Consider the following 27786-nt stretch of genomic DNA (forward strand, 5'->3'; position numbering starts at 1 on the left):
CTGATCTGTATGTAGAATTGGCATCAGACCTGCTCCCTCGTCCTGAGTTAATAATACAATGAGCTGGCTGATATATAGAAGCATTCCCAATTGTAAAGCGCTACGGAATATGTTGGCGCTATATAAATAAATGATGATGATGATGATTTATGTTCTTAGCGTTTAGAACCCAGAAGTTGTATTTTTCTGTATAGGTCTTGTTCTCTGTCCTTTCAGTGTTGGGATTCTGCATATAGTTTATATTATCAGTATAGTATTATTAATGTATGTGAATTCAGCAGTATAACTCTTGCTGTGTGATATTAAGGATCTCGCTCCTGTTAGATCTGTGTCTGTATACAATGTACAGCATAGACAGCGTATAGATGATAGGAGGATGTGTAATTTTGTGCAGAGCAAGTAGTTCATGAAATAGTTACATAACAGGGAAACACTGTTCATAAGAGCTTACGATCTGAAATAAAATAGGGATATGAACATTCCCAGGTGGCACAGTAGTTAGCATTGCTGTCTCACAGTGCTGGGACCATGGCTCTGTTTCATCCATGTTTGTATGTCCTCTGTACGTTTGTGTAGGTTTCCTCCAGGTGTTCCGCTTTTCTCCCACATTCCATAAACATACTGGTAGTTTACTGCTAGCGTGTGGTGGATAATTTAGAGTGTAAGCTCCCTGCAGCAGGGACTGATGTGAATGATGAAGGGCTGTGTAATATGTTGGGGCTAATAAATACAGATTAAGATGATGGAGATGAAAGTCCCTCCCGTCCAGCAGTCATTTTCAGACAAGCCCTCCCCCGACCACAGGGAAATCGGACGGACCCTCCAAATAGCCAGAACACGGATAAGTCATATATGTGTTGTGTTGAGATCAATGTTATGTGGCCTTAGCCTAGAAAGGTAACCAATTTGGGGGGTCAGGAGTGAGCGAGACATTGAAGACTCCACTAGGATCCAGGGATGTAGAATCTGGACCAGGAGTGGGGGACATATAAGCCTGAAACCTTCTCCATCAGGTGTACATTTTTGCCCCAATATCCATTTAACAATGGGGAGGATGGCACCTTAGAATACGGGGCATCCAATGTCTTCATTCGAAAACTAAAGTGAATGTCATAACTTTATGAAGAGTAGGGGAGATGGCTGTTTCCAGAATTGTATGTGTTCTCTCCCTCATGGTGTCTGCCAGGGCATTAGATAATTAGAGGAGGTGTATTTATTATTATTATTATTATTGCCATTTATTTATATAGCGCCACTAATTCTGCAGCGCTGTACAGAGAACTCACATCAGTCCCTGCACCATTGGGGCTTACAGTCTAAATTCCCTAACACACACACAGACAGAGAGAGAGAGAGACTAGGGTCAATTTGTTAGCAGCCAATTAACCTACCAGTATGTTTTTGGTGTATGGGAGGAAACCGGAGCACCCGGAGGAAACCCACGCAAACACGGGGAGAACATATAAACTCCACACAGATAAAGCCATGGTGGGGAATTGAACGCACGACCCCAGCGCTGTAAGGCAGAAGTGCTAACCACTGAGCCACTGTGTATTTGAATCTCTCCAAATCTTGGGGGTTGGATGTACATACACAGCGGGAGACCTCGTTTCTAGCCTTCCATTATTTCCTCTTTAATTCTAAACCCTGACATATAGACAAGTGATCCCACCGTTGTTCCGTTACCTGCACTCAGTGGATGTAGCTATAACTCCTGTCAGTGGTTTTATCTCTATATCTGTACAAGCTGCATTATTAAGGGCATCTTGTTGTTAAGTGAGTACGGAGAGAATACTGACGCAGCTAACTACACATACTGTAAATACTGTGGTACCCAGTGTGTGCGTAGCCCCAGTGTGGGGATTACAGTATTAAGGATCCCGCCGGTCCCCAAGTGTCCAACCGTCCGTTGTCTGAGATACGCTGGGTCTCACACGTCTAATGATTTTTATTTGGTAACTGATTGGGCTCCTGACATTTTTGGAAGGGAACAGTGGTAAAACTTGAACTGTTAAAGGAGTTATTTTTCTAATTGGTCTGACAGAACTGTCAATCGTTTAAGGGCCATTAGGCCAAAAATACAATATAAGGTAGATAATATAGAATAGCAAATAAATGTTCAGAGAGTTTGAGCTCATTGGAACAATAAGTACAATGTAAGTTAAGGTGCCAATCAGTTGTGTTCACTGAAGTCTCCATTTTGTCATTGTACCAATGTGTTTATATGTAATGCTGTTGTTTTATCACTGTGTCTAGCGCTATGTGAGTACATACAGGCTTCTAGAGGCAGAGATGGATCTGGACGGTTCGTATCCTGCGCGGCTGAAGGTAAACGGAAGAGAGACGGAAGGAAGCCTCTAACTCACGCTCCGGTCATCCTGACAGGCTTCCAGTGGCTTTCCAGCTATTGGCTTACCGACCATGCTGGGACATGTAGTTCCACCACAGCTGGCCAGCCATTGGTTGCCCAAGCCTGCTGTAAGGTGTAGCCTCATTGTGTAAGACATGCCCACCCTGGGGGTTTTCTGTGCTCTGTGGGTGCAAAACCTTCCAAAGGGGAACAGATGAGCGAGCAGTATAGAATCCTGACTGACTATGATAATCTGCCATCTTGGATCTCCAGAAATATCAGCACTTTTTTTTCACTAGATGTTGGATAAATTCACGTAACGTTTATCTGTCATGTACCCACATTGGTGGCAGCCGTTTTCTTGACTGAACCCGTATTCACTTTCAATTTATTAGGATCCAGTGATATCACATGAATTCTCCTGTATATTGATTTATCCCACAAAATGTCCGCCTCCACTGTATTTTTATGTTAGTGTCAGGTATATTTAAAAGAAAATCAGAATGTGCATTCATGGACGTCAAATTGGATCTTTGTTCGTTTTTATGTCCCGATTTTCCTGAAATAACATCCAAGATGGCGGCCTCCGGGCAAAACTAGCTGCATAGAGAACAGTTTTGTAATGAGCCACGTCGTCCTATTTTATACTGCTCCTTATCTGTCTGTGTATAAACATATATACAACAGAGCTACATCTTTATAATAACCAGTCTGCTAATTAGAGCCAGCTACCTGATCTGTCCTCTGCTTTCTAGGTTCTTACTGACGCTGAGCTCTCCATGTCCTGTCTCAGTTTATTCTTCTTTGGTTATGACCTAGTCAGGATTTATCGCTGTGTCTGCAGGAACCTTGCAGTGTTCTGCTTTCTAACACACTTCCTGTGTGCGCATTTGTCCTAATTTGTGCTTTTTTAGCTGCAGTGTTTTTCTAATACTCTGTAAAACAGCAGTTTATATTTTACTGAGCTGAGAAAGTGATTACGTGAACCTCAGAATTCTGTCACTAAGCTATGGAACCATTAATCTGACTTAAAATCACTTTCACTCATTCTATGTTTTATACATTAAACCTTCCACAGCTGCAGAACAAGGGGAAATACTAAACAACCCCTAACATTGACTTACATTTACTGCTCCACGACTGTTTCGGCAGCTGTATGAGGACAAGTGGACAGATTATCTTATCCTGTATGGCCTATATATCAGTGTACTGTAGTCCAGGTGTAACTACAACACCACAGGACACTTGTCAGTTTATAAGGCCCCCGCACCTAAGAGAAATTGACAGACGCGGAGTTAGTCTAAGCATATTTTATTGGATAGAGTCAAGTTCCAGATTACACGTCCTGCAGTATTACGTTGCCCTTTGTGGCAGCAAACTAGACGTTTGGTTCTGGAAATCACATTTTTCAGCTCAGAGAAGTGGGGCTGCTGGTCTCTAAATGCATTGAGGTGATGCAAAGGTGTGGTTTACTCGGATCACCGAGCTCTGTGATCTACAGGACGGACGTATGATGATTCTAACAACTTATGCGCTGCTGTTTTGTGTATTTGTTCACATTGAAGGAGAGAATTTTGAGCAGACCCCACTCAGACGCACTTTTAAATCCAAGGTCCTGGCACGGTACCCTGAAAACGTGGAGTGGAATGCGTTTGACCAGGACGCAGTGGGCATGGTATGTGATAGGAGAAGCTCTGCCACAGTTTGCAAGGTCCCTTTGTTTTACACACAATCTCCCCATTATGACTCACACACTAGTTATGGGGTTTTTTTCTGGCTTGAAATAAACCAGCTACAATTTCCAGTTTCTGATTTTACCCAAAAACGGGATTACCCCAATAGCCGGCACAAGGGAATATTTATTCCTCACACAACACCCGCAAACCCTTACATGTACTTTGTATGTTTGTGTCAGCTGTTAGTCTGTTCGTGTACTAAGCATGAACATGGGACAGACACTTTAGGACTCATGGGGGGGGGGAATTCAATTAATTGCAAGATATTTCTTAACACCGCGTTAAGTCATTTTAACGCTGTTTTTTTTTATCATTTTCGAGTGGGTTAACTACCCGCGATCCAATTCCATTTTTAACACTCGGGATTTTTTTCATGAAACGGTCCTCTCGCGCTCCAGTAGAAGGTCTATTGAAAGTATAGGGTGTGCGAGAGGCAGCCACGTTAAAAGCTATTCAATTGTTTTTTAACGCCGCGTGTTAAACAGGCCAATATGCTGTTTTATCTTGCACCTCTTTGGGGTGTGCTAAAAATAAAAAAAGCTAAGAAAACTATTTGAAATCATGTAATAATGGGGGAAAAAAAGATAAACTATGTTTATCAGTAATGCATAACATGTAAAAGTTGATTTTCTTGTGAAAAAATAATGAAAACAAAAAACAACATAAAAATAAAAATCACTAATTAAATATATTTATGTATTTTTTTAGTACAAATATGTATGTACTAATGTGTTTTGACATGGTATAGACGGTTCTATAGTAAAAAATATTGAAATAAAAAAATATGCTAAAGAAAGTACTGTAATTTAGATATTATCAACTAGAATGGTTGTGTAATGCAATATAATGTATGAAAATGTAGCCAATCCTTTTTTTTTGTGTTCTACATGACTGCGTTAAACACTCCCCTTCACTCCCCTAAAAACTCGCAAACACCAATTATTAAAGAGCGGGGGCAGCATTACCTCTTTTTCAAATTGAATTGCACGAGTTTTAACGCTGCGTTAACTAGAAATGGTCACTATAGCAGTTAAAAATCCTTGTGGGATTATTATTTTTTTTTTTTTAACGCTGCGGGAAAAAAAATATCGCAGAGTCAATTAAATTCCCCCCTTGGTGTCCTGTACTTTATGTTGTGGGACCACATAACTGGGAACATTTCTGTGTAGACTGAAGCTAAATAAAATAAAGCAGCTACAGACAGTAACACTATTATATTATTGCCTCTACAGCTGTGTATGCCCAAGGGACTGTCCTTCAAGACTCAGGCGGACTGCAGAGACCCTCAGTTCCATTCCTTTATCATAACGCGGGAAGATGGTTCAAGGACTTTTGGGTTCTCCCTCACCTTCTTCGAGGAAGTCACCAGCAAGCAGATCTGTAGCGCCATGCAGACCTTGTATCACATGCACAACGCGGAATACGACATCATTCACACCTCCGTAACCAACGGCGGAGATGGCACCATCTGCCCGGAGGACTGCAATGACTCCTCCGTCACCAAGCTTCAGAGGTTTAACTCCTACGACATCTCTCGCGATACTTTGTACGTCTCCAAGTGCATCTGTCTAATTACACCCATGTCTTTTATGACGGCCTGTAAGAAGGTCCTGGAGCAGCTTCATCAGGCCGTTACCTCTCCACAGCCCCCTCCGTTACCGTTAGAAAGCTATATCTATAATACCCTCTACGAGGTACCGCTACCTCCGGCGGGCAGGTCCTTGAAGTTTTCAGGGGTCTACGCACCTATCATATGTCAGAGGCCAAGTACCAATGAGCTGCCGTTGTTTGACTTTCCGGTGAAAGAGGTTTTTGAGTTACTTGGTGTAGAGAATGTCGTCCAGCTGTTCACTTGTGCTCTTCTGGAGCTCCAGATCCTGCTTTACTCCCAGCGTAAGTGAACCTTTGTGGTTGGGTTATCTGTTAGTGGGTTATCATTGGCATTGCTCGGGCAGAAGGGGTTTCTGTTGTATAGTTCTCTGCTGTAGGCTCTTCGGGATCAAACTTGCTAGTGTCTGGATGTCCTAACACTTGGGGAGCCTCTCATTGGAGTAGAGCAACCCGTACCCAATCAGTGTATTAAATCACTCACAGGACTAGAGCACCCTGCGTCCAATCAGAGCATTAGATAACTCACGGGACTAAAGCAAACTAGCCAATCAGAGCATTAGAACATTCCCAAGATTAGACCAACCTGTAGCCAACCAGAGTTTTAGAATATTCCTAGGATTAGACCAACCTGTAGCCAATCGGAGCATTAGATTGCTCACAGGAGAAGACTAAGCTTTTCAACTTCTCAAATTGCTTAATACTTATTCCCTGCACGTTGAGGCAGTTCTGCCCATCTGCCATACCTTCTGGGTATTAGTTCTGCCTTCTGAAAGTCGCATAGATTTACCAGTGGTTTATTATGTAACTTTTTGTTCTTTCCGCTCCGCGCTTGCAAATCCTTTGTTGTCCAACGAGCAGCTCTCCTGATAGATAGAGATGACACAGTGGATGCATTAAAGACGTTTTCTTGATTTACAGATTACCAGAGATTAATGACTGTTGCGGAGACCATCACCGGCCTTATGTTTCCGTACCAGTGGCAGCACGTCTACGTTCCCATCCTGCCGGCCTCGCTGCTCCACTTCCTGGATGCTCCAGTGCCATATTTGATGGGTTTGCACTCCAACGGGCTGGATGACAGGTCTAAGCTGGAGCTGCCGCAGGAGGTAGGATTATGTGTAATAATTCAGAACTATTCCAGTGTGAATCGCTGAAATTGAATGTCATGCAGTCATCATAAATGTTCTGTTATTTTTGTGTTGGTGCATCTGGGAAATACTATATCCGTGTACCCTCCCTTATTCCATCTTTTCCAGTGGGTAACACTCTCTTTATACTCTGTGCTCTTTGTCATGTTATACTATATCATGTTTTATTAGATTTCCTTTTCCCCTTTCGGCTCTACGGTGTTGTGGAACCCTTGTGGCACCATATAAATAATGATAAAATGCCCTGCAAGCGATCAGTTCATCCAGCAAAACTTTAAAGGACCATAAGATATAAAGGCTACAAACTAATAACATTCACAAATATTTATGGAAGAATTTCAGGTGCTCAATATATTTCCTATAAAGCTGTGTATAGTGACTGACAGCTGACATAAATAATATACAGACAATGCCAACCATGTCAACTCCTATTTTAGGTTTAACATGAAGATGCCGTTTGTGTATGAGCAAAGATGTGTCTGCGTCTTAAGATACGCACCTCCTTAAATCTAGTGTATAGATACGTCCAGATCAATTATCATCCATACAGACGTGGGGTGTGCGCATGTGCAGTCCACCAAGGCGCGTTTTTACGTTGCATCAATGTATTTACATGCAACTATGACTCTGGCACTAAACGGAGAATATACCATTCATAGCAGCAATACACTATGATGTATATATGTATTTATATAGCAGCAGTACACTGTGATGTATACGTGATTGATATAGCAGCAGTACACTGTGATGTATACGTGATTGATATAGCAGCAGTACACTGTGATGTATACGTGATTGATATAGCAGCAGTACACTGTGATGTATATATGTATTTATATAGCAGCAGTACACTGTGATGTATACGTGATTGATATAGCAGCAGTACACTGTGATGTATACGTGATTGATATAGCAGAAGTACTCTCCGTTTTCAGCAGCTTTTAAGTATTACATCTAACATGAGTCCTCTCATTTGAACCCACAAGAAGGAACCATAGAAGTCCAATTACACTTATGATTTGTAATAGTTCTGCTTTGATTTAAAAAATATTGAAAGTTCTTTACGATGCCCATTGTGATATTTTTGGAAGGACGGACCCATTGCCTTCTCCCTCTTGTCATGTTCCACCAGTATTACGTCCTATAGATGATCTGATTCCTACAGTCTCAGAATGTGCTGCTTCTCTTTGGGTCGCTGCTAATTATAGGGTTAGAGATGTAACATTTAGGTCCCGGGAGTGGTTTTGAGCTGAATGTGTGAGATGTTCTGTTGCTCTCAGGTCTTTACAAAGTTTCTTCATATAACAGAATTTCCTCAGATGTAACCGTTATAAGAGCACAGATTGTTTACCCTGAGGAAGTGGCCCAGAATCAGCTGCACATATCTCAGTATAATCCTGTGATTGTTCCTGGGCTTTCAATGATTCCTTGTCCGCCGCCGTCACACACAGCCGGCTTTTCATGAGTCCTCGTAAGCTGGGACCCTGAAGCTCTGCATGGTCAGGAGCTTCCTAACTGGCCGACTGTCCTCTCCCTGTCACGCTGCTGTGCTCTCAGATAAAGAACCCCCCAAAAAACTAAGCTTGTTATTCAGTTGTGCCGGGAAATTTAAAGCAATTTTGTGGGTCTGATGTCTGCTCAAAGTAGTGTCCATATATGTGTCCAAGTGCCAACACTTTCTGATTTAAACTTGAGCCTTCATGCTGTGTAGGCAGCTATGTTAAAGAAAGTGACTCATACCTCAGTGATGTCACTGGTTCCTAGTGACTGGATAGGCTGCATTCTCAGTGATGTCACTGGTTCCTAGTGATTGGATAGGCTGCATTCTCAGTGATGTCACTGGTTCCTAGTGACTGGATAGGCTGCATTCTCAGTGATGTCACTGGCTCCTAGTGATTGGATAGGCTGCATTCTCAGTGATGTCACTGGCTCCTAGTGATTGGATAGGCTGCATTCTCAGTGATGTCTCTTACCACTTGAAGTAATGCCAGTGACACTTTATGCAAATGAGGAGAAAGAGACAGCAGCAGTCTTGCAGTGTAAAATTAAATGTGTAATTAATCTCTTAATTATTCTTCACAAACCCAACTTGGGAATTTTACATTTGTGCAGTTTTGTGTGGATGACGGAGCTACTTAAGTGTAATTGTTGCTTAGTGTCCCACAAATAATTTTGTACTTCAAACATTAATACCCTTTAATTTATTGGATTAATTGATACTGCAGGTCGCCTTGTTTAGAATCAGTGTTGTATCTGACGTGCTGTCAGTATGATGTTTGGAATAATTATTTTCTTTTACTTTCAGGCCAATCTCTGCTTTGTGGACATAGACAACCATTTCATCGAGTTACCGGAAGACCTCCCTCAGTTCCCTAACAAGCTGGAGTTCATCCAGGAAGTGTCCGAGGTCCTGATGTCTTTCGGGATTCCTCCAGAGGGGAACTTACACTGCAGCGAAAGCATCTCAAAGCTAAAGAACATCAAGGCCGCGGATCTGGTGTCAGACAAGAAGAACGGTAACCTGGCCAGGTCGCCCCTCAACTCGTTTGAGCTTCTGAAGGAAAACGAGACCCTGGCACGAATCCAGGCTCTGGTGAAGAGGACAGGTGTGAGCTTGGAGAAGGTCAGATTCCCACACGTCGCCTGGAATTTGTTTCATTTCTAATCATTGAGGGAACACTGTTGAAGTGTTTGGTCAATTCTTTACGGAATAAGGTTACAAGTTGATGTTAATATGCAGAAACAGTAGATCACTCTAGTAGACTTATATCTGGCCATGTGTTTTACTGATGTTTAATAGAAACCCATTGAAGATAACTAGTGTTTATTGTTGGGGTATATATAACTGATTCACACCTATAAAAGACCCATTCCCCTTTGTACAGGTGGAGGTTCGAGAAGAGACCACCAGTAAGAAGGACACCAAATTCCAGTGCGACGAGGAAGAGCTCCGGGTTCACCAGCTGAACATCCACATCCGCGAGGTCTTCGCAAACCGCTTCACTCAGATGTTCGCCGACTACGAAGCGTTTGTGATCCAGCCCAGCCAAGACAAGGAGTCCTGGTTCACTAACCGCGAGCAGATGCAGAACTACGACAAGGTGAGCGCGGTTACCGGATGTGGGTGTGGCAGCGCCAGGCGGGCAGTCGCTCCACCCCATACACATCCCATCCAAACAGATGTTTGTTATCGAGTGTCTAAATCGTCTCTCCGCAGATACAGATCTATTTCGGGACCCCTTGTAGTCCTGTGGTCTGGTCATCTTACCCGTGGCGGCATAAAACATTTTATACATCGTAGCCAGCAAACTTATTATTAATGTTGTTGTTTTTTTTGCTGTATTGTAACTTTTCCAGGGGAGAATATTTTTTTTTTCATAAAGATACAAAGTAGGAATTCCCTTTCCCTTTTATATATAATAAATGTGAACACTTTGTATCCAAAAAATAAAATGATTCTGAAAATAGAGTCTGACTTGAAATTGTAATACAAAGTATCATCGTTCTCTTAAAGAAATTCAGTGACCCTTCCAGATCGATTACACCAAAAATACCCGACATGTGGTTTTACATCACAGTAAATGTCCATCCTGGGGGGTAGAGAACGCTTCATGTTACGTATGGTGTATATATAAAGTATTCACACCCTTTGGCATTTTGATGGTTTATAAGACAAAAAAATACTCTGTAATGTGAAATAAAGAAACAACTGTAACTGTTCATTTACTCAGTCAATGACTTACAAATAAACAAGGTGCAATAATGGTAAATCCTGGGCTTGGTAGAGACGTGTTTCGCTGAAGTTCCGGCTGTCGGTCTATTGGGGGGGGGGAAGGTCTCCCAGCTTTGTACATCTTCATCTCTGTCACACTGCTGGATGGGGACAGCTGGGGAACCAGCAAAATACAAACCATTCTCTCTGGTGTGTGGTCTGCGCTATGATTAGTCCACGCCAGGACATTGATTACTTTGTATTTAGGCCGCTCCAAGGTGGATTTGCTGTATGAGTTGCTGTCGGCCTCTTGATGGTATTGGTAGAATTACTCTTCTCACACTGATGTTCGTTTTGGAGGACAACATGTTCTAAAAACACATCACAGTTGTGCCTTGTTCTTTCCATTCTTTATGATGGACTTTAGTGGGGGGTATTGTAAATCGTTGAAATCTTCTAACATCCTTCCTTTGATACTTTTCACTAACTTTTTTTTTTTCTAATTAGCTCTGATTGTTCTTTTAATTCATGATAAAGCTCTTATTTGGAAATGCGTTAACCTACTGTGGGACCTGTCTCACACCGGTGTATTTCTCTCTAAAATCACTTCAGATACTTTAATTATTCAGAGGTGATCTCCAGTCAGTTATGTGACCACTTAAGGTAAGATTGCTCCAGTTAGAGGTATTTAGCAAAGGGATGAATACCTATGTAATCCGTTGTTGTTTCCTTGTTTCATTAATAATTGAGAAAAGACTTCGGAGTTTGTTTGAAACACTATGAACATCAGTTACTACGTTGTATATGCTGCATCTGGTTGACCGTTACACTGTACCTACCCCAGGTGGTCGGTAGGGCTAGGTCTTTGGGACATCACACCTCCGCTCTCTCTCTGCAGGCCTCCTTCCTCTCCGACCAGCCAGAACCGTATTTGCCTTTTCTCTCGCGATTCCTAGAAACGCAGATGTTCGCCTCATTCATCGACAATAAAATATTGTGCCACGATGAGGACGACAAAGATCCCGTCTTACGTGTGTTTGATGTCAGAGTGGACAAGATACGACTGTTAAACGTCAGGACTCCGACGCTACGCACGTCCATGTACCAGAAATGCACGGCCATCGAAGAAGCGGGTAAGGCCGGTAATATTATAATTACTATGCTGCTTATTACTGCACCGTTGGAAGTGTGTCCTGCGCTTTATGCTAATTATATTTCAGTTTGTCCATCACTACCATTGGTCCTTACATTTTGAGTTCGATACGCCCATGATTTCTAGTATCGGGGTGTGTGCTTTTCTCTCATTACCATTATATATCCCATTAATAGTTACAAAATGAATCACAATGACTATAGCAGTAAGTAGACCTTTTATTTTGTAATGTTGATTTTGATATATATATATATATATATATATATATATATATATATATATATATATATATATATATATATATATATATATATAATTAGTGTGTCTGTAATATAAACTTGTCTGTTCTACAGTAAAGTCCATAGAGGTGCGACTGTCCAAGATCGATCACACGGCCATACACCCACATCTATTGGATATGAAAATCGGACAGGGGAAATATGAGACGGGGTTCTTCCCTAAGCTGCAGTCTGATGTGCTGTCCACTGGGCCGGCAACCAACAAGTGAGGGCGATAATCTGCTCCTGAGTCCCCCATCACCCTGCCCCCCCCGTCCCAGTCACCCTGCCCCCGCGTCCCCGTCACCCTGCCCCCACCACCCTGCCCCCAAGCATTTGCCATCCTGCGTCTGCCCACTGTGCCCCGCCCCCTGTGAGGCTCTCAGGGGAGGGAGCTGTATATACAGAACAGATGGGATTACAGTATCTGGCTGCCTGTTGCTGTTTAGAATTTATAGTTCACTTTCACTTGTGTGTAACTGGGATTGTGACTTATTTTGTTCTATTCTTTTATTCCTTTTATACGTATATTGCTACCGGTGTTATTGTGTGTTTGGTTCTCTTACAGGTGGACAAAGAGAAATGCGCCAGCGCAGTGGAGGCGGAAGGACCGGCAGAAACAACATACCGAGCACCTTAGACTTGATAATGACCAGAGAGAGGTAAGTGTGTCCTAGCGCGGGTACAGGTCTGTAGGTATCGGCCCAATCCAAGCACCCAGCCCCGTAGGTCCATTCATGAGGTTTATTTTTATCAGGGAGATCTTCTCTCATTGATCTTGTGGATATTCGGGTACGTTGTAGTGATCGGCTGGCGGGACCTGCAACTCCTATTTCAGCTATTTATACGCGTAGAGCAGTGGAAAATGCCACAAGAGCTCCCGTCAGAACCTATCACCTGCTTGAACCTATCACCCGCTTGGACCTAATAGAAAATCCCTGTGTTTTTTCCCCCAGAAATACATCCAGGAAGCAAGAAATATGGGGAGCACGATCCGGCAGCCCAAACTCTCCAACCTGTCTCCTTCCGTCATCGCCCAAACCAACTGGAAGTTTGTGGAAGGTTTGCTGAAAGAATGTCGGAATAAGGTGCAGCACCAGCTCTATACGTGACACCAGTTTTCATGTCTGTCCCCCGTTATGTACTGTGTGATAGTGTCTGTATTCTACCAGCAGACTCTACAGTCATGGCCAAAAGTTTTGAGAATGACACAAGTATTGGTTTTCACAAACTTTGCTGCTTCAGTGTTTTTAAACCTTTTTGTCAGATGTTGCTATGTTATACTGACATAATATTACAAGCATTTCATAAGTGTCAAAGGCTTTTATTGACAATTACATTAAGTTTATGCAAAGAGTCAATATTTGTAGTGTTGACCCTTCTTTTTGAAGACCTCTGCAATTTGCCCTGAAATGCTGTCAATCAACTTCTGGGCCACATACTGACTGATGGCCGCACATTCTTGTCTAATCAATGCTTGGAGTTTGTCAGAATTTGTGGGTTTTGTTTGTCCACCCGCTTCTTGAGGATTGACCACAAGTTCTCAATGGGATTAAGGCCTGGGGAGTTTCCTGGCCATGGACCCAAAATGTCGATGTTTTGATCCCTGAGCCACTTAGTTATCACTTTTGCCTTATGGCAAGGTGCTCCACCATGCTGGAAAAGGCATTGTTCCTCACCAAACTGTTCTTGGATGGTTGGGAGAAGTTGCTCTTGCAGGATGTTTTGGTACCATTCTTTATTCATGGCTGTGTTCTTAGACAAAATTGTGAGTGAGCCCACTCCCTTGGCTGAGAAGCAACCACACACATGAATGGTCTCAGGACACTTTACTATTTGCATGACACAGGACTGATGGTAGCACTAACCTGTCTTTCTCCGGACAAGCGTTTTTCTAGAAGCCCCAAACACTCAGAAAGGGGACTCATCAGAGAAATTGACTTTACCCCGGTCCTCAGCAGTCCAATCCATCATCATCACCATTTATTTATATAGCGCCACTGATTCCGCAGCGCTGTACAGAGAACTCACTCATATCAGTCCCTGCCCCACTGGAGCTTACAGTCTAAATTTCCTAACATACATACACACAGACAGAGAGAGACTAGGGTCAATTTTGATAGCTGCCAATTAACCTACTAGCATGTTTTTGGAGTGTGGGAGGAAACCGGAGCACCCGGAGGAAACCCACGCAAACACGGGGAGAACATACAAACTCCTCACAGATAAGGCCATGGTTGGGAATTAAACTCAAGACCCCAGCGCTGTGAGGTGGAAGTGCTAACCGCGTAGCCACCGTGCTGCCCAACCCTTTTGCAGAATATAAGTCTGTCCTTGATGTTTTTTCTGGAGAGAAGTGGCTTCTTTGCTGGCCTTCTTGACACCAGGCCATCTTCCAAAAGTCTTCACCTCACTGTGCACACAGATGCACTCACACCTGCCTGCTGCCATTCCTGAGCAAGCTCTGCACTGGTGGTGCCCAGATCCTGCAGCTGAATCAACTTTAGGAGATGGTCCTGGCGCTTGCTGGACATTCTTGGGCACCATTCTTCACAACTATTGAACCTCTCTCCTTGAAGTTCTTGATGATCTGATAAATGGTTGATTAAGGTGCAATCTTACTAGCAGCAATATCCTTGCATGTGAAGCCCTTTTTGTGTAAAGCAATGATGACTGCACGTGTTTCCTTGCAGATAACCATGGTTAATAGAGGAAGAAGAATGATTTCAAGCTCCACCCTACTTTTTAAAGCTTCCAGTCTGTTATTCTAACTCAATCAGCATGACCGAGTGAACTCCGGCCTTGTCCTCGTCAACACTCTCACCTGTGTTAACGAGAGATTTACTGACCTAATGTCTGCTGTTCTTTTTGTGGCAGGGCTGAAATGCAGGGGAAATGTTGTTTGTGTTCATAGTCATGGCAAAGAGGGACTTTGAAATTAATTGCAATTAATCTGATCACTCTTCATGAGATTCTGGAGTATATGCAAATCGCCATCCTAAAAACGGAGGCAGCAGACTTTGTGAAAAATAATATTTGTGTGATTCTCAAAACTTTTGGCCATGACTGTATGTCTAGTTCTATAATCCAGTATGTGTGTGAGATCAAAACACATCTCATCTATTTATTTTTCCTTTTCATTGATTAGCAGAATGCATTACTAAATCTGCTATTTACTGTGGATTCATTTGCAGTCAGGGAATATCCTTTTTTAAGGTGTCTGTAGCCAATCTGTAATCTATTCCTCTACCTCAGTGTTTGCTGATACTTCTGTTATAAACCAGTCCAGCGATGGCGGTCACTTGCGGCAGCGCATTTGTTAACGCGAGAGTTGCTTCGTTAGGTCGTTAGTACAAGCTGCTCACTGCTTTCCTCATAGACCAAGCGGATGCTGGTGGAGAAGATGGGCCGCGAGGCTGTGGAGTTGGGCCACGGAGAAGTCAGCATTACTGGTGTGGAGGAGAATACTTTGATCGCCAGCCTGTGCGATCTACTAGAGCGGATCTGGAGCCACGGTCTCCTGGTGAAGCAGGTACAGTCCGATCCCTCTCATGGTGGATCCTGTGATTTCCCGTCTTCTGAAGACCTCATCCATGTGCTGTGTTTGTGCTGCAGGGGAAGTCGGCCTTGTGGTCCCACCTGTTACATTATCAGGACAGTAGGAGGAGACTGACTGCCGGGAGCTTCAGCCACGCAGGTAATGGTTTATTTACATATATCCTTCTCCGAGACTGAAAAGAAACAAACCAGTGAGGTGTCCTCATGAGCGTAACCCCGGCCCTCTCTCATATAAGCTACATTCTCCCATGTACAGAAGGGAGAACGTTTATTGACTCCCTGCTTACCCGCTAGTAAGTAACTTCTTCATCTCCATTCATAGTTTTATTCTGAGCCCCATTATTGCTGTGGCTTCAAGTCCTCCAAGTCCCCTCTATAGATATAAATCACACAGACAGAAATGCTCCTTTCTTCTCTTCTCTAGAGCTGCCATTCTAAACCCCATCCAGATAATACGTTCTCCTCTATACAATCAGTGTTACCTCCTAGCAGTGTGATCTGCTTTCTATCCAGTGGTTTGTGTGCAACTAGTTGCATTATCTCTAGACCTTCACTAGGGGGCGATAGATACATACATACATACATACATACATACATACATACATACATACATACATACATACATACATATATACATACATACACACACATACACACATAGATACATACATACATACATACATACATACATACAAATACATACATACACATGCATACATGCATGCATACATAGATACATAGATAGATACATACATAGATACAACATACATAGATACAACATACATAGATACAACATACATACATACATACATACACACATACATACATACATACATACATACATACACATACATACATACATACATGGATACATACATACATGGATACACACACACATACATACATACATACATACATACATGCATAGATACATACATACATACATACATACTCACATCTTTTCTTTGTTTCATCCTTAACTAGTGGCTCAGCTCTAACAAGATGCAATTATACGTCCACTGACTGCCCACTGTCTGTTAGAGCAAATCAGAAACTTTCTTATAGAGATGCAAACGCCCGCATTTATCTGGTGTAAATTTGGGCTTCTGTAAGAAATGAGAAGAGCGTTGTACTGAACAGTCTAGTCCCAAATTATGGAAAGTGCTCAATGAATCTTTCCTTTAGCTTATAGCTTGTACCACCACTGCACACTCCACCTCTGTATGCTCCACCCTCTGTGTACCTGGCACCCTCCACCTCTGCGCACAGTGTACCTGAAACACTCCACCTCTGCACGCTCCACCTTCCTCCTCTGCACGCTCCACCTTCCTCCTCTGCACGCTCCACCTTCCTCCTCTGCACGCTCCACCTTCCTCCTCTGCACGCTCCACCTTCCACCTCTGCACGCTCCACCTTCCACCTCTGCACGCTCCACCTTCCACCTCTGCACGCTCCACCTTCCACCTCTGCACGCTCCACCTTCCACCTCTGCACGCTCCACCTTCCACCTCTGCACGCTCCACCTTCCACCTCTGCACGCTCCACCTTCCACCTCTGCACGCTCCACCTTCCACCTCTGCACGCTCCACCTTCCACCTCTGCACGCTCCACCTTCCACCTCTGCACGCTCCACCTTCCACCTCTGCACGCTTCACCTTCCACCTCTGCACGCTTCACCTTCCACCTCTGCACGCTTCACCTTCCACCTCTGCACGCTCCACCTTCCACCTCTGCACGCTCCACCTTTCACCTCTGCACGCTCCACCTTCCACCTCTGCACGCTCCACCTTCCACCTCTGCACGCTCCACCTTCCACCTCTGCACGCTTCACCTTCCACCTCTGCACGCTTCACCTTCCACCTCTGCACGCTCCACCTTCCACCTCTGCACGCTCCACCTTCCAGTGTGTCACACATCAGTCACAGGGCTAACCAGCTTTGTCTACAGGACAGTGAACATTCAGTATTATCAATGTCTTCTGTGATTGTGCTTATATTAACGGGCATCACTTACAACCTGAGCAGATGACATATTTATCTGTTGCTGTGAATACTGCGTTATTGTCTTAATACATGAATGATGAGATGCTGCTATTCTGTTCTTGAAGTGTTTTTGGACTCGGAGAGACGGAAATCTGACCCCAATCCTGTGATGGCTCCTCTGAAGATCTCACTGGTGCAGGACATGCTGTGAGTGATATTAATGGATCCTGCGCGGTATAGAACTGGTGGGGGGCAGTAGGTTCTGCAGAGTAATGGGGGAGGGTCTCTCTCTATAAACAGACTTTCCTGAAGACGTGCTCTGAGAATGGAGGGTAATGGTCGTTGTCATCACATTTCTCATAGTGATCTATCCATCGTCTCGTTTATAGTTATAATTCTTCTTTGGTCATGGGAGACGCAGAATAACACTGAGGCGAAGGATCATGGGACACGTCCCCTCCTCCCCCGTCTCCATGCTGGGTCACTCCATGTTTCCAGTGTCCCAGGATGCAGGATCTTGTCGGTCAGACTGGACACCTGTGATGTAGCAGGGGAAGGGTTTTAGTCTTTCTCCACTGATGTGGGATTTCCCTCTGGGACGTGCGATGAAGTGGTGCTATGAGAGCTTGTAGTGTCCGATGTTTTGTCCCCCCTGAGTCTCTGATCAGCAGATTTCCAGGTGGGTCAGATCTACGTTCAGTGGCAGCCAGGGGTGCTCTGGGATGTTCTCTTGTAGCCCTGGAAGCGAGTGCAGCCTATCACAAGTCACAGCCCTTAACACCGCGGCTCTTGGAGTCCTGATACTCCGCCGTAGGGGTCTTTCAGTTGCGTCATACAGATAATGCTGTGGGTAAGAATCCAGGTTGTCCATGGCCTGGCACAGGGTATGGGTCACCTACGTACAGTGATGGGCAGATCTCTGGCTCCCCATGGTCTCCTGGTTCTTGTTTTGTCTTGTTTGTTTGCTAGAAGGTCCTGAACAGAGCGCTGGGTCTCGGCTCCCTGGTTTCAGCACAGTTGTCTGGTCTCTATCTCAGAGGCCCAGAGCCTTCTAAAAGGGGTTTATTTTGTGTGTTCCATTTTCAGCCTCAACTCTCCAGCTTTGGGACCTTAATCTTGTTCTGCCCTAACTCCTCACTCCTCCTTTCCCGCTCCTGGCAGAGGTTCCCCTGAAAGAGCTTTTCTTTTAATGTTGCTTTTCACTTGACCGTTAGTGTGGATCAGAATTTCCAAGTTGTCAGCACATTCGTCCGTCTCTCTTTATCATGTTCCATATAGACCAGGTGGTTCTGCAAAACATTTCCGATTTCCACATGAATCAGGAGATCGTTCAATCGTCCAAACCCCAGATCACCACAGATGTTCTTTTTCACTCCTTGGACATAGTGCGAGTAATTAGATGTATTTGCAGCGACTAGTGGCCAGGCGGCCTCCTCACAGCCCATCCCCCAACCTAGTATATGAAGCGTTCTAGATGATGTATGTACGAGCTGACCTGTAGGTGACGGGTGATTCTGCTTCCTCTGGGTGCAGCGTAACCCCAGTGTTAGTCTGTGTCCCCTATGTCGCTTCCTATAAACTAATTTTTCTGTTTCCAGACACATCCAGAACATCGGTGAGATCAAGACAGATGTAGGGAAGGCTCGAGCCTGGGTCAGATTGTCCATGGAAAAGAAACTTCTGTCCAGACACCTGAAGCAGCTTCTACTGGATCATGAGCTCACAAAGTAAATGACCGGCGTCCGTCATCCTTTATATATCCTGCATTATATCACAGTAACTGTTATCTCATGTTATATAGTCACTGTCATCCTTTATATATCCTGCATTATATCACAGTAACTGTTATCTCATGTTATATAGTCACCAGCGTCCGTCATCCTTTATATATCCTGCATTATATCACAGTAACTGTTATCTCATGTTATATAGTCACCAGCGTCCGTCATCCTTTATATATCCTGCATTATATCACAGTAACTGTTATCTCATGTTATATAGTCACTGTCATCCTTTATATATCCTGCATTATATCACAGTAACTATTATCTCATGTTATATAGTCACCAGCGTCCGTCATCCTTTATATTTCCTGCATTATATCACAGTAACTATTATCTCATGTTATATAGTCACCAGCGTCCGTCATCCTTTATATATCCTGCATTATATCACAGTTACTGTTATCTCATGTTATATAGTCACTGTCATCCATGTCCATTTTTTACATTGCGTAATGTGAGTACTGTCTTTCTCCCAGGAAATTGTACAAGCGTTATGCCTTCCTGCGCTGTGATGACGAGAAAGAACAGTTCCTCTACCATCTTCTATCCTTTAACGCTGTGGATTATTTCTGTTTCACAAATGTCTTCACAACTATTAGTAAGTACACGTCTGATGGTTCCACAGATCGTTCTCCCGTGTGATAGAACGTGTCGGCTTCTTATCACTACGGATAGACCTATGTAACATGTGCTAGAATCCCCATCATTACAGAGTCCTGAGACCTCTTCTCATCTCCCCGCAGTGATCCCCTACCACATTCTCATCGTCCCCAGCAAGAAGCTTGGAGGCTCCATGTTCACGGCCATCCCATGGATCTGTATCTCGGGGGAGCTGGGGGAGACGGGCGTTCTTCATGTCCCCAGGAACATCTTGGAAAAGACGCACGAGGTTTGTCGGAAACTACATTTATTGTGGCGTCACTGCGCCGTTATCAGGGGCGGGCTGGGTAGGGGGGGCATCAGCTCCCCGGGCCGCTCAGTCTGACAGCTGTTTCCTGATCTGTGCTCTGTATGTGTGTAATATAAGTGGCGATTAAGTCTCCTCGACTGTAATTTCTGAGTGACTTTATTATTCAAACACCTATAAATTATACACCGCATCCAAACAGTGTTCCTTTGTAATCCAAACTCTGAGCAACCACCTTCTGTGTCTCACAGTCAATGTACGGAACAAGTAGTAAAACGTTGGAGTGTAGTATAATGGATGATCCCGACCCAGTGTCAATATGTGCTGATAAAAGCCATAGGCCCTCACTCCTCACTCATTACACACAGAATCCTGGCATTTTCCCTACGGATCACCTTTGGGTTTCAATTTTATTAACAAACCACAAGCTCCCTTTATTTTTTGTCATACTTGCTACACTGAATCTGAAAGATTAAAGCCTAGAGCCCCAAACTAATGCCCCAAGCAGCGTTTCCTCACAGGTTGAGCTGGCTCGGTATCACATTGACATTAGTGTATCTGAGATTGATAGAAATGTTTGTGCTGTAGATTGTACATTGTGTGTCTGTAGACTGTACAATGTGTGTGTCTGTAGACTGTGCAATGTGTGTGTCTGTAGACTGTGCATTGTGTGTGTCTGTAGAACTGTGCATTGTGTGTGTCTGTAGAACTGTGCATTGTGTGTGTCTGTAGAACTGTGCATTGTGTGTGTCTGTAGAACTGTGCATTGTGTGTGTCTGTAGAACTGTGCATTGTGTGTGTCTGTAGAACTGTGCATTGTGTGTGTCTGTAGAACTGTGCATTGTGTGTGTCTGTAGAACTGTGCATTGTGTGTGTCTGTAGAACTGTGCATTGTGTGTGTCTGTAGAACTGTGCATTGTGTGTGTCTGCAGAACTGTGCATTGTGTGTCTGAGCTCAGATCTCCTCTCTCCGCAGTGCCAGAACCTGGGTAAGCTGACAACCGTGCAAATCGGACATGACAACTCCGGGCTCTACGCCAAGTGGCTGGTAGAACACGTCATGGTCCGGAACGAGATTACCGGCCACACGTACAAGTGAGAAACGTCTGACGGCTTTATAATAACCGGACGGTCACAGCTTGTTATATACAGCCGGGTGTATTCACTTTATTTATAAATCACTCTTGGGGGAGGAGGGGGGGGTAAGGGGAGTTCTGTAACTGGGTTTAGTGTGGTCTGAACTTGTATCTCTCTCTCATCGGTAACATTAATCTTCGGTGTCTCGCTGGTTAGTGCGGCACTAATCCGATGTCTGCTCCTAGGTTTCCCTGCGGCCGATGGCTGGGGAAGGGGATGGATGACGGGAGTTTGGAGAGGGTTTTGGTTGGGGACCTTCTCACACCAACCACAGACCTGGAAGAGAGACCCTGTAGAACCCCTCCGCTGCAGCACTCGCCAGGCATGATCCGGAGACTTGTGGCGATATCACCCAACAGCCGACCCAGTAAGTGTGGCCCCAGGTCTGATATCTGGGGCCTCTCCTATCAGAGGGTGCAGTGAATGGTATAACGAGTAACGATAATACTCCATGTGTTGTGTAATCTAACGAGATCGCCCACCTTGTCTATGGATCCTGGACTCAGACACTGTGGGACTCGTTCATCTTCGGTTGTAAATCCATTTGCGTTTCGTATCTTGCGTGAAAAACCTCTGCACATGCGCTAGAACGGGACTTACGCCAGTGAACGCAAATGACACGACTGCTACAACTTAAAGGGCGGGAGGGAAGGACTAACATAGGCGATGTACAGTAAGGGCGTGCGGAGCGCACACACATGCGACAGATTCAAGCTCTGGTCATCTTCTATTTAAGTGTTTTATCCATATCACCTGCACCAGCAGCAGGGCAGTGTAATTAGTGATTACTGACACGTATGTGCTATAACATTTGTTTGCATTTTATGTACAGTACCCACTAAGAACGTTCTGATTTATGATTTCATATAAAAAAAAACAAAAAAAAAAAACCGCTCACATTTTTGGTAATGTTTTTAGTATTAAGAGTTAGAAATTTATTTTACAATTTTTTTTTGGCCTCATGCGATCTGATGGGACATGTACATGTGTGTTCTGTCTTCATACCACATGTAATGTACAGCCAGAGCGTGCTGATACCCAGATACTAATGAAAAGGTATCTTGAGATCCGCTTGTATTTAAATACGTCCGTACATGCCTATAAGCTATGGGCGTACATGCCTATAAGCTACGGGCGTACATGCCTATAAGCTACGTCCGTACATGCCTATAAGCTACGGGCGTACATGCCTATAAGCTAGGGACGTACATGCCTATAAGCTACGTCCGTACATGCCTATAAGCTACGGGCGTACATGCCTATAAGCTACGGGCGTACATGCCTATAAGCCACGTCCGTACATGCCTATAAGCTACGGGCGTACATGCCTATAAGCTACCTCCGTACATGCCTATAAGCTATGTCCGTACATGCCTATAAGCTAGGGGCGTACATGCCTATAAGCTACGGGCGTACATGCCTATAAGCTACGGGCGTACATGCCTATAAGCTACGTCCGTACATGCCTATAAGCTACGTCCGTACATGCCTATAAGCTACGTCCGTACATGCCTATAAGCTACGGGCGTATATGCCTATAAGCTACGGGCGTACATGCCTATAAGCTACGTCCGTACATGCCTTTAAGCTACGTCCGTACATGCCTATAAGCTACGTCCGTACATGCCTATAAGCTACGTCCGTACATGCCTATAAGCTACGTCCGTACATGCCTATAAGCTACGTCCGTACATGCCTATAAGCTAGGGGCGTACATGCCTATAAGCTACGTCCGTACATGCCTATAAGCTACGTCCGTACATGCCTATAAGCTACGTCCGTACATGCCTATAAGCTACGTCCGTACATGCCTATAAGCTACGTCCGTACATGCCTATAAGCTACGTCCGTACATGCCTATAAGCTACGTCCGTACATGCCTATAAGCTACGTCCGTACATGCCTATAAGCTAGGGGCGTACATGCCTATAAGCTACGTCCGTACATGCCTATAAGCTACGTCCGTACATGCCTATAAGCTACGTGCATTATTTTTAACCAGACGTTCGGGAATGAATCGGCCCTGTATGTAGAAGTCGTTTTGAGACCAGAGATGCACAAACCATTCTTGACCATTCTTTTTACATGGTGAAATTTGCTTCATGTGAAGCAGCCTTTATTGCAACATTCTACTCACAGGGCCCGTTCTATCTCACCAATTAGATATCTCTTCTTCCCTTTGAAGTGAATCTGGATCGGAGACGTCCTATTAAATGCATGTACTGAATGTTCACTGAAGTCTGCTCCATCTGTAGGGTCTGTTTCCTTTATGCTGTTATTGAGCGCAGTGTTCTGCAGACTATAGACCATATAAGTAGATAAAATAGGATACAACAAGCATACGTAAGGGAGATAAGGGGGTAACATGGTAACTGCCCCTGTGATCTCTTATTGCTGCTGTTTTCTATTGACTGACATTGCAGAGCGCCCCCAGCTGGAGATATTAATATATACACATACAATCTTAAATCTGCTTCTTTAGTGCTTTTAATAACTGACAGTTGTACGTTTTTATTAATTTTCTGCTATTTCCCCATCTGTAGAGCAGAGATGATTAATCCTTGTAAATTTCTCTTCCCCTCCTGTAGAATTAAACACAGGGCAGATCCAGGAGGCTATAGGGGAAGCTGTAAACGGCATCGTCAAACACTTCCACAAGCCGGAGAAAGAGGTAACGTAGATCCTGCCTGTTCCAGACCTCCTAGTGGTCATGTGACCGGCAGCCATGTTGGGAGAATGCAGAGTGCGCGTATTACCGGGGGAGTGAGCGAGCCTGGGTCTCGGCATCGCCCTGCTCGGGCCCCTGTGGGATAAGGACCTTGTTACAGCCACGTCATTAGAAAGGAGTTTACTAATGTAGTTGTATAATGTATGTAATGTACATGGTAGAGGCGTTGCTCATAGAACCAAACAGATGTTATTAATTTTAGATTGGAACGTGATCTAACATCCGTTGTTATTGACAGAGTTACCTGTGAAATCATAACCATAACTGTCCCAAATATATATTCCCTTATCCTAAAACCTCCGCCAGTTCCTTATTACATGAAGAACAGAACATAATCCCAAACCTACTACAAGTCTGTTATCACAGCAGATTATGGGGTGTCATTAGCAGGGTGGGTGTTGGGGGGCAGGAGGTGCCATTTGCAGGGTGGGTGTTGGGGGGCAGGAGGTGCCATTAGCAAGGTGGGTGTGTGACCCGGGAGCACTATGACTGCACAGTAACATACAGTACGCTGACACATGTTTTACAGAGGGGCAGTCTGACGCTGCTGCTGTGCGGGGAGTGCGGACTGGTGTCGGCTCTGGAGCAAGTTTTCCAGCACGGATTCAAGTCCCCGCGTCTCTTCAAATGTATCTTCATTTGGGATTTTTTAGGTAAGAAGCGTCATGTGAATAAGACACCTCACTGCTCCTTTATCTGTACTCTGTGTCCTTCCGTTAGAAGTCAGATTTATTATTTTGTATCTGAGTGAGAGTCAGAGAAACACTAATAGACTTATAGCCGTAATGTGTCGTAATGTCCTTGGATGCGCGTACAGTAAGTACTTGTTGGCTTTAGGTGTGTTGGAGAATTGTGGTGCTGGCAGCATCTGTTACTGGTCGATCAGTACATTGTTGGCCTGTCGGATACAGGCAGCAAGATCGCACAGTAGTTAGCATTGCTTCTTCACAGCGCTGAGGTCATGGGTTTAATTCTATGTGGAGTTTGTATGTTCTCCCCGTGTTCGCGTGCGTTTCCTCCAGGTGCTGCGTTTTCCTCCCACACTCCAGAAACATACTCGTAGTTAATTAGCTTCTGACAAAAATGGACGTGTGTTAGGTTAGATTGTAAGCTCAGTGGGGTAGGGACTGATGCTATAGCCTCTGTACAGTGCTGCGTGATATGATTGGTGCTATATAAAGTAATAATAATAAATGGTTGTCAGATGCTGGATAGGGTTTGATTGGGGTCACATCTTATCCACACACCAGAGATTTGGGGAAGGGAAGTCAGGTGACTAAGACGCGGCGGCGCCTGAGAGCGACAGGATTCTCCGTTCACAGATGATTTGATTTCTTGGTGCTGCTGTTGTATCATTATCAGTATTATATTATACCAGACAACATAGTAATAAAACCTGCACACGTACCTATGTAACCACCCTGTCGGTGGTTGTTATATCACCGCTGGCTGTTGTATGTTATGGTGCAGACCGATGAACGGTGTCGGGTTGTATTTATTGTGTGTTGTTTGCAGAGAAAGCACAAGCACATTACAATGCACTTGAGGTAAATGAATTAACCCCCGATGAAGACTGGCAGAAAAGAGCTCGAATCTTCAGCCGCTTCATTACCGCCATCAACAGCACCCCGAGGAACATCGGCAAAGATGGCAAGTTCCAGATGTTCGTGTGTCTGGGAGCCCGGTGAGTGACGTCAATCTACTGCCTCAGGGATCACACCCGTCCATCCGTGTGTGCGACACATATTATATTCCCCCAGACAGTAGTATTTACAGTGATAATTCAGGGAACGCTGTGTCCTAGGTCCTCTCATCAATCAGTGTGTGCGACACACATTATATTCCCCCAGACAGTATTATATACAGTGATAATTCAGGGAACGCTCTGTCCTAGTTCCTTTTCCCCCTTATAAATTGATTGATGTATAGACAGCACGTAGTGAATGTATTATATGAGAGAAGACTTGATTCACTCTGAATTAATCTTTCCATTTAACAGATAATTAGTGAAGGTGGAAGATACTTTATATTCTAGATTTTCCAGCTTTCCCTCCTCCGGGTCAAACATTAAAGCTGTTTATGGTTAGACACGTAATGTGTTTATGTCCGTTATACGGTTTACATAGATGCCAGAAGGTTCACTCGGTAACGTACCAAGGACAGTTGGGTGCTGTATAAATCTCAGTTATAACTTAATGTTGCCCTAGGGCTTGTACAGTAAAAAATATCAATGAAAATCTATTTTAGGTAAAGTTTTATCAACTAATCCATTATTTATTCAGAGCAGTTTGTTTTTGTTTTGTTTTTTTGTAGGATTTTGATTTCCTTTTAGCACAGACGTACATACACTTGTTCAATAACACACAAGAAATAAAACCGCGATAATCGTTTAAGGGAGCTTAAAAACACTGTGTATTAAAACGGAATTCTATATAAGCCAATAGTAATATTGTATATTAGTATTATTATGTGTGGATAAATGTTAATCGGAAATTTGTAAGAGCTGTTTGTTATTTTCTGTGGAATTTTTTTTTACTTCTTCTTATCACTTTATATTGCGACATGACTTACTGTTTGTGTACACACTGACTGACAGACGGACCGGTCTCTTACTAATAAACTCTTCGCCTTTCCTCCCCCCCAGGGACCACTACTTGCACCATTGGATCGCCCTGCTGGCCGATTGTCCCATCATAGCACAAATGTACGAGGACACCGCCTTAATAAAGGACCACACCCTCGTCAACTCCTTAATCCGCGTGCTACAAATGCTGCAGGAGTTCAATATAACATTGGAGAGTTCCCTCATCAAAGGAATAAACATCTGACCCTTTCCCCTCCAACCCCGAGAGATCGATCTTTACTGTGCACGGAGCGGACGTCCGCCATCCGCCATCACCCAGAGCACGCCCTGTAATATATTAGAGAGTATCTCTTTTTATAAAGCGCTTTATGACTTATTACATCCTTTCATATGAGAGAGGTGAAAGTGAATACCGTACAGCTTATTATGAAGCCGTTCTACGTACTGGTCGTGGTACCGGACCCATTAACATGTTGCGTTCGCTCTACGGATGTCACAGGATTACGGCGAAGATTTTTTTAGGTCGTCTGTTACATTGTATCGATATTTGCTTTACCGGCACCTCCTCACTTATTTGCTGTTACAAATGAAGATATATTTTTAAATCTTATCATGCTAGACCACAGTGTTACGGAGTCACGACGTTTGTGTTTCTTTTGTTTTCCTCGTCAGTATTAATTTGTGATGGAACGTCGAGAGACTCTTTATATATTGTTACACAAATGCACAGACCGTGATTTTTTAATATGCATCATTTTTATTTATTTAACTATTAATGCTTTTGTTCTCCTTACGCAAACGTGCATTGCCTGCAACGCTTCGAGGCCGCTCTCCGCGCAGAGAGAGCGTATGAAGAGGGAGGAAACCGCGTTCTCCGTTGGATCGCCCTCTGGCGGCAGACTTGTTCCGTGCTCACCCGGTGTGCTAAGACTTTATTATATCCCAGATAGTTTAACGCTGCTGCTTCCTGTTCCTCTGACATGCAATAATAGAAGGACAGTCGGCGATCAGCCCGCTCTTCGCCTCCTACTCCCCCCTGCGCAGGTGGTCTTGCGGCTCAGAAGCGCCATTTTGCACAGATCAGGTTAAAAGAAATAAAATAAAAATTGACACAACTG

The 27786-nt window shown here is 44.0% G+C and overlaps 1 protein-coding gene across 2 annotated transcripts in view; it reads left to right on the plus strand.

The window, feature by feature from the left end:
* The window catches only part of DENND5A (DENN domain containing 5A), a 34719-nt gene extending 6936 nt beyond the window's left edge, over window positions 1-27783 (plus strand). Inside the window, exons 2-23 of one of the 2 annotated variants that reach the window (XM_075188516.1) lie at window positions 2257-2328; window positions 3916-4025; window positions 5319-5979; window positions 6616-6803; window positions 9151-9468; window positions 9731-9946; window positions 11456-11690; window positions 12064-12214; window positions 12557-12650; window positions 12945-13076; window positions 15368-15520; window positions 15604-15685; window positions 17654-17735; window positions 19127-19255; window positions 19789-19910; window positions 20056-20201; window positions 21196-21314; window positions 21542-21723; window positions 23945-24027; window positions 24614-24737; window positions 25600-25768; window positions 26729-27783. In XM_075188516.1, coding sequence (XP_075044617.1) covers window positions 2257-2328; window positions 3916-4025; window positions 5319-5979; window positions 6616-6803; window positions 9151-9468; window positions 9731-9946; window positions 11456-11690; window positions 12064-12214; window positions 12557-12650; window positions 12945-13076; window positions 15368-15520; window positions 15604-15685; window positions 17654-17735; window positions 19127-19255; window positions 19789-19910; window positions 20056-20201; window positions 21196-21314; window positions 21542-21723; window positions 23945-24027; window positions 24614-24737; window positions 25600-25768; window positions 26729-26912 — 3752 coding nt within the window. In that variant the 3' untranslated portion in view covers window positions 26913-27783. The remainder of the gene's footprint in view (window positions 1-2256; window positions 2329-3915; window positions 4026-5318; window positions 5980-6615; window positions 6804-9150; window positions 9469-9730; window positions 9947-11455; window positions 11691-12063; window positions 12215-12556; window positions 12651-12944; window positions 13077-15367; window positions 15521-15603; window positions 15686-17653; window positions 17736-19126; window positions 19256-19788; window positions 19911-20055; window positions 20202-21195; window positions 21315-21541; window positions 21724-23944; window positions 24028-24613; window positions 24738-25599; window positions 25769-26728) is intronic. The other variant, XM_075188517.1, reaches the window with a different exon arrangement.
* The last annotated feature ends 3 nt before the right edge of the window (window positions 27784-27786 follow it).

The sequence above is a fragment of the Mixophyes fleayi genome, chromosome 10, assembly GCF_038048845.1.
Source record: "Mixophyes fleayi isolate aMixFle1 chromosome 10, aMixFle1.hap1, whole genome shotgun sequence".
Lineage (NCBI taxonomy): Eukaryota > Metazoa > Chordata > Amphibia > Anura > Limnodynastidae > Mixophyes > Mixophyes fleayi.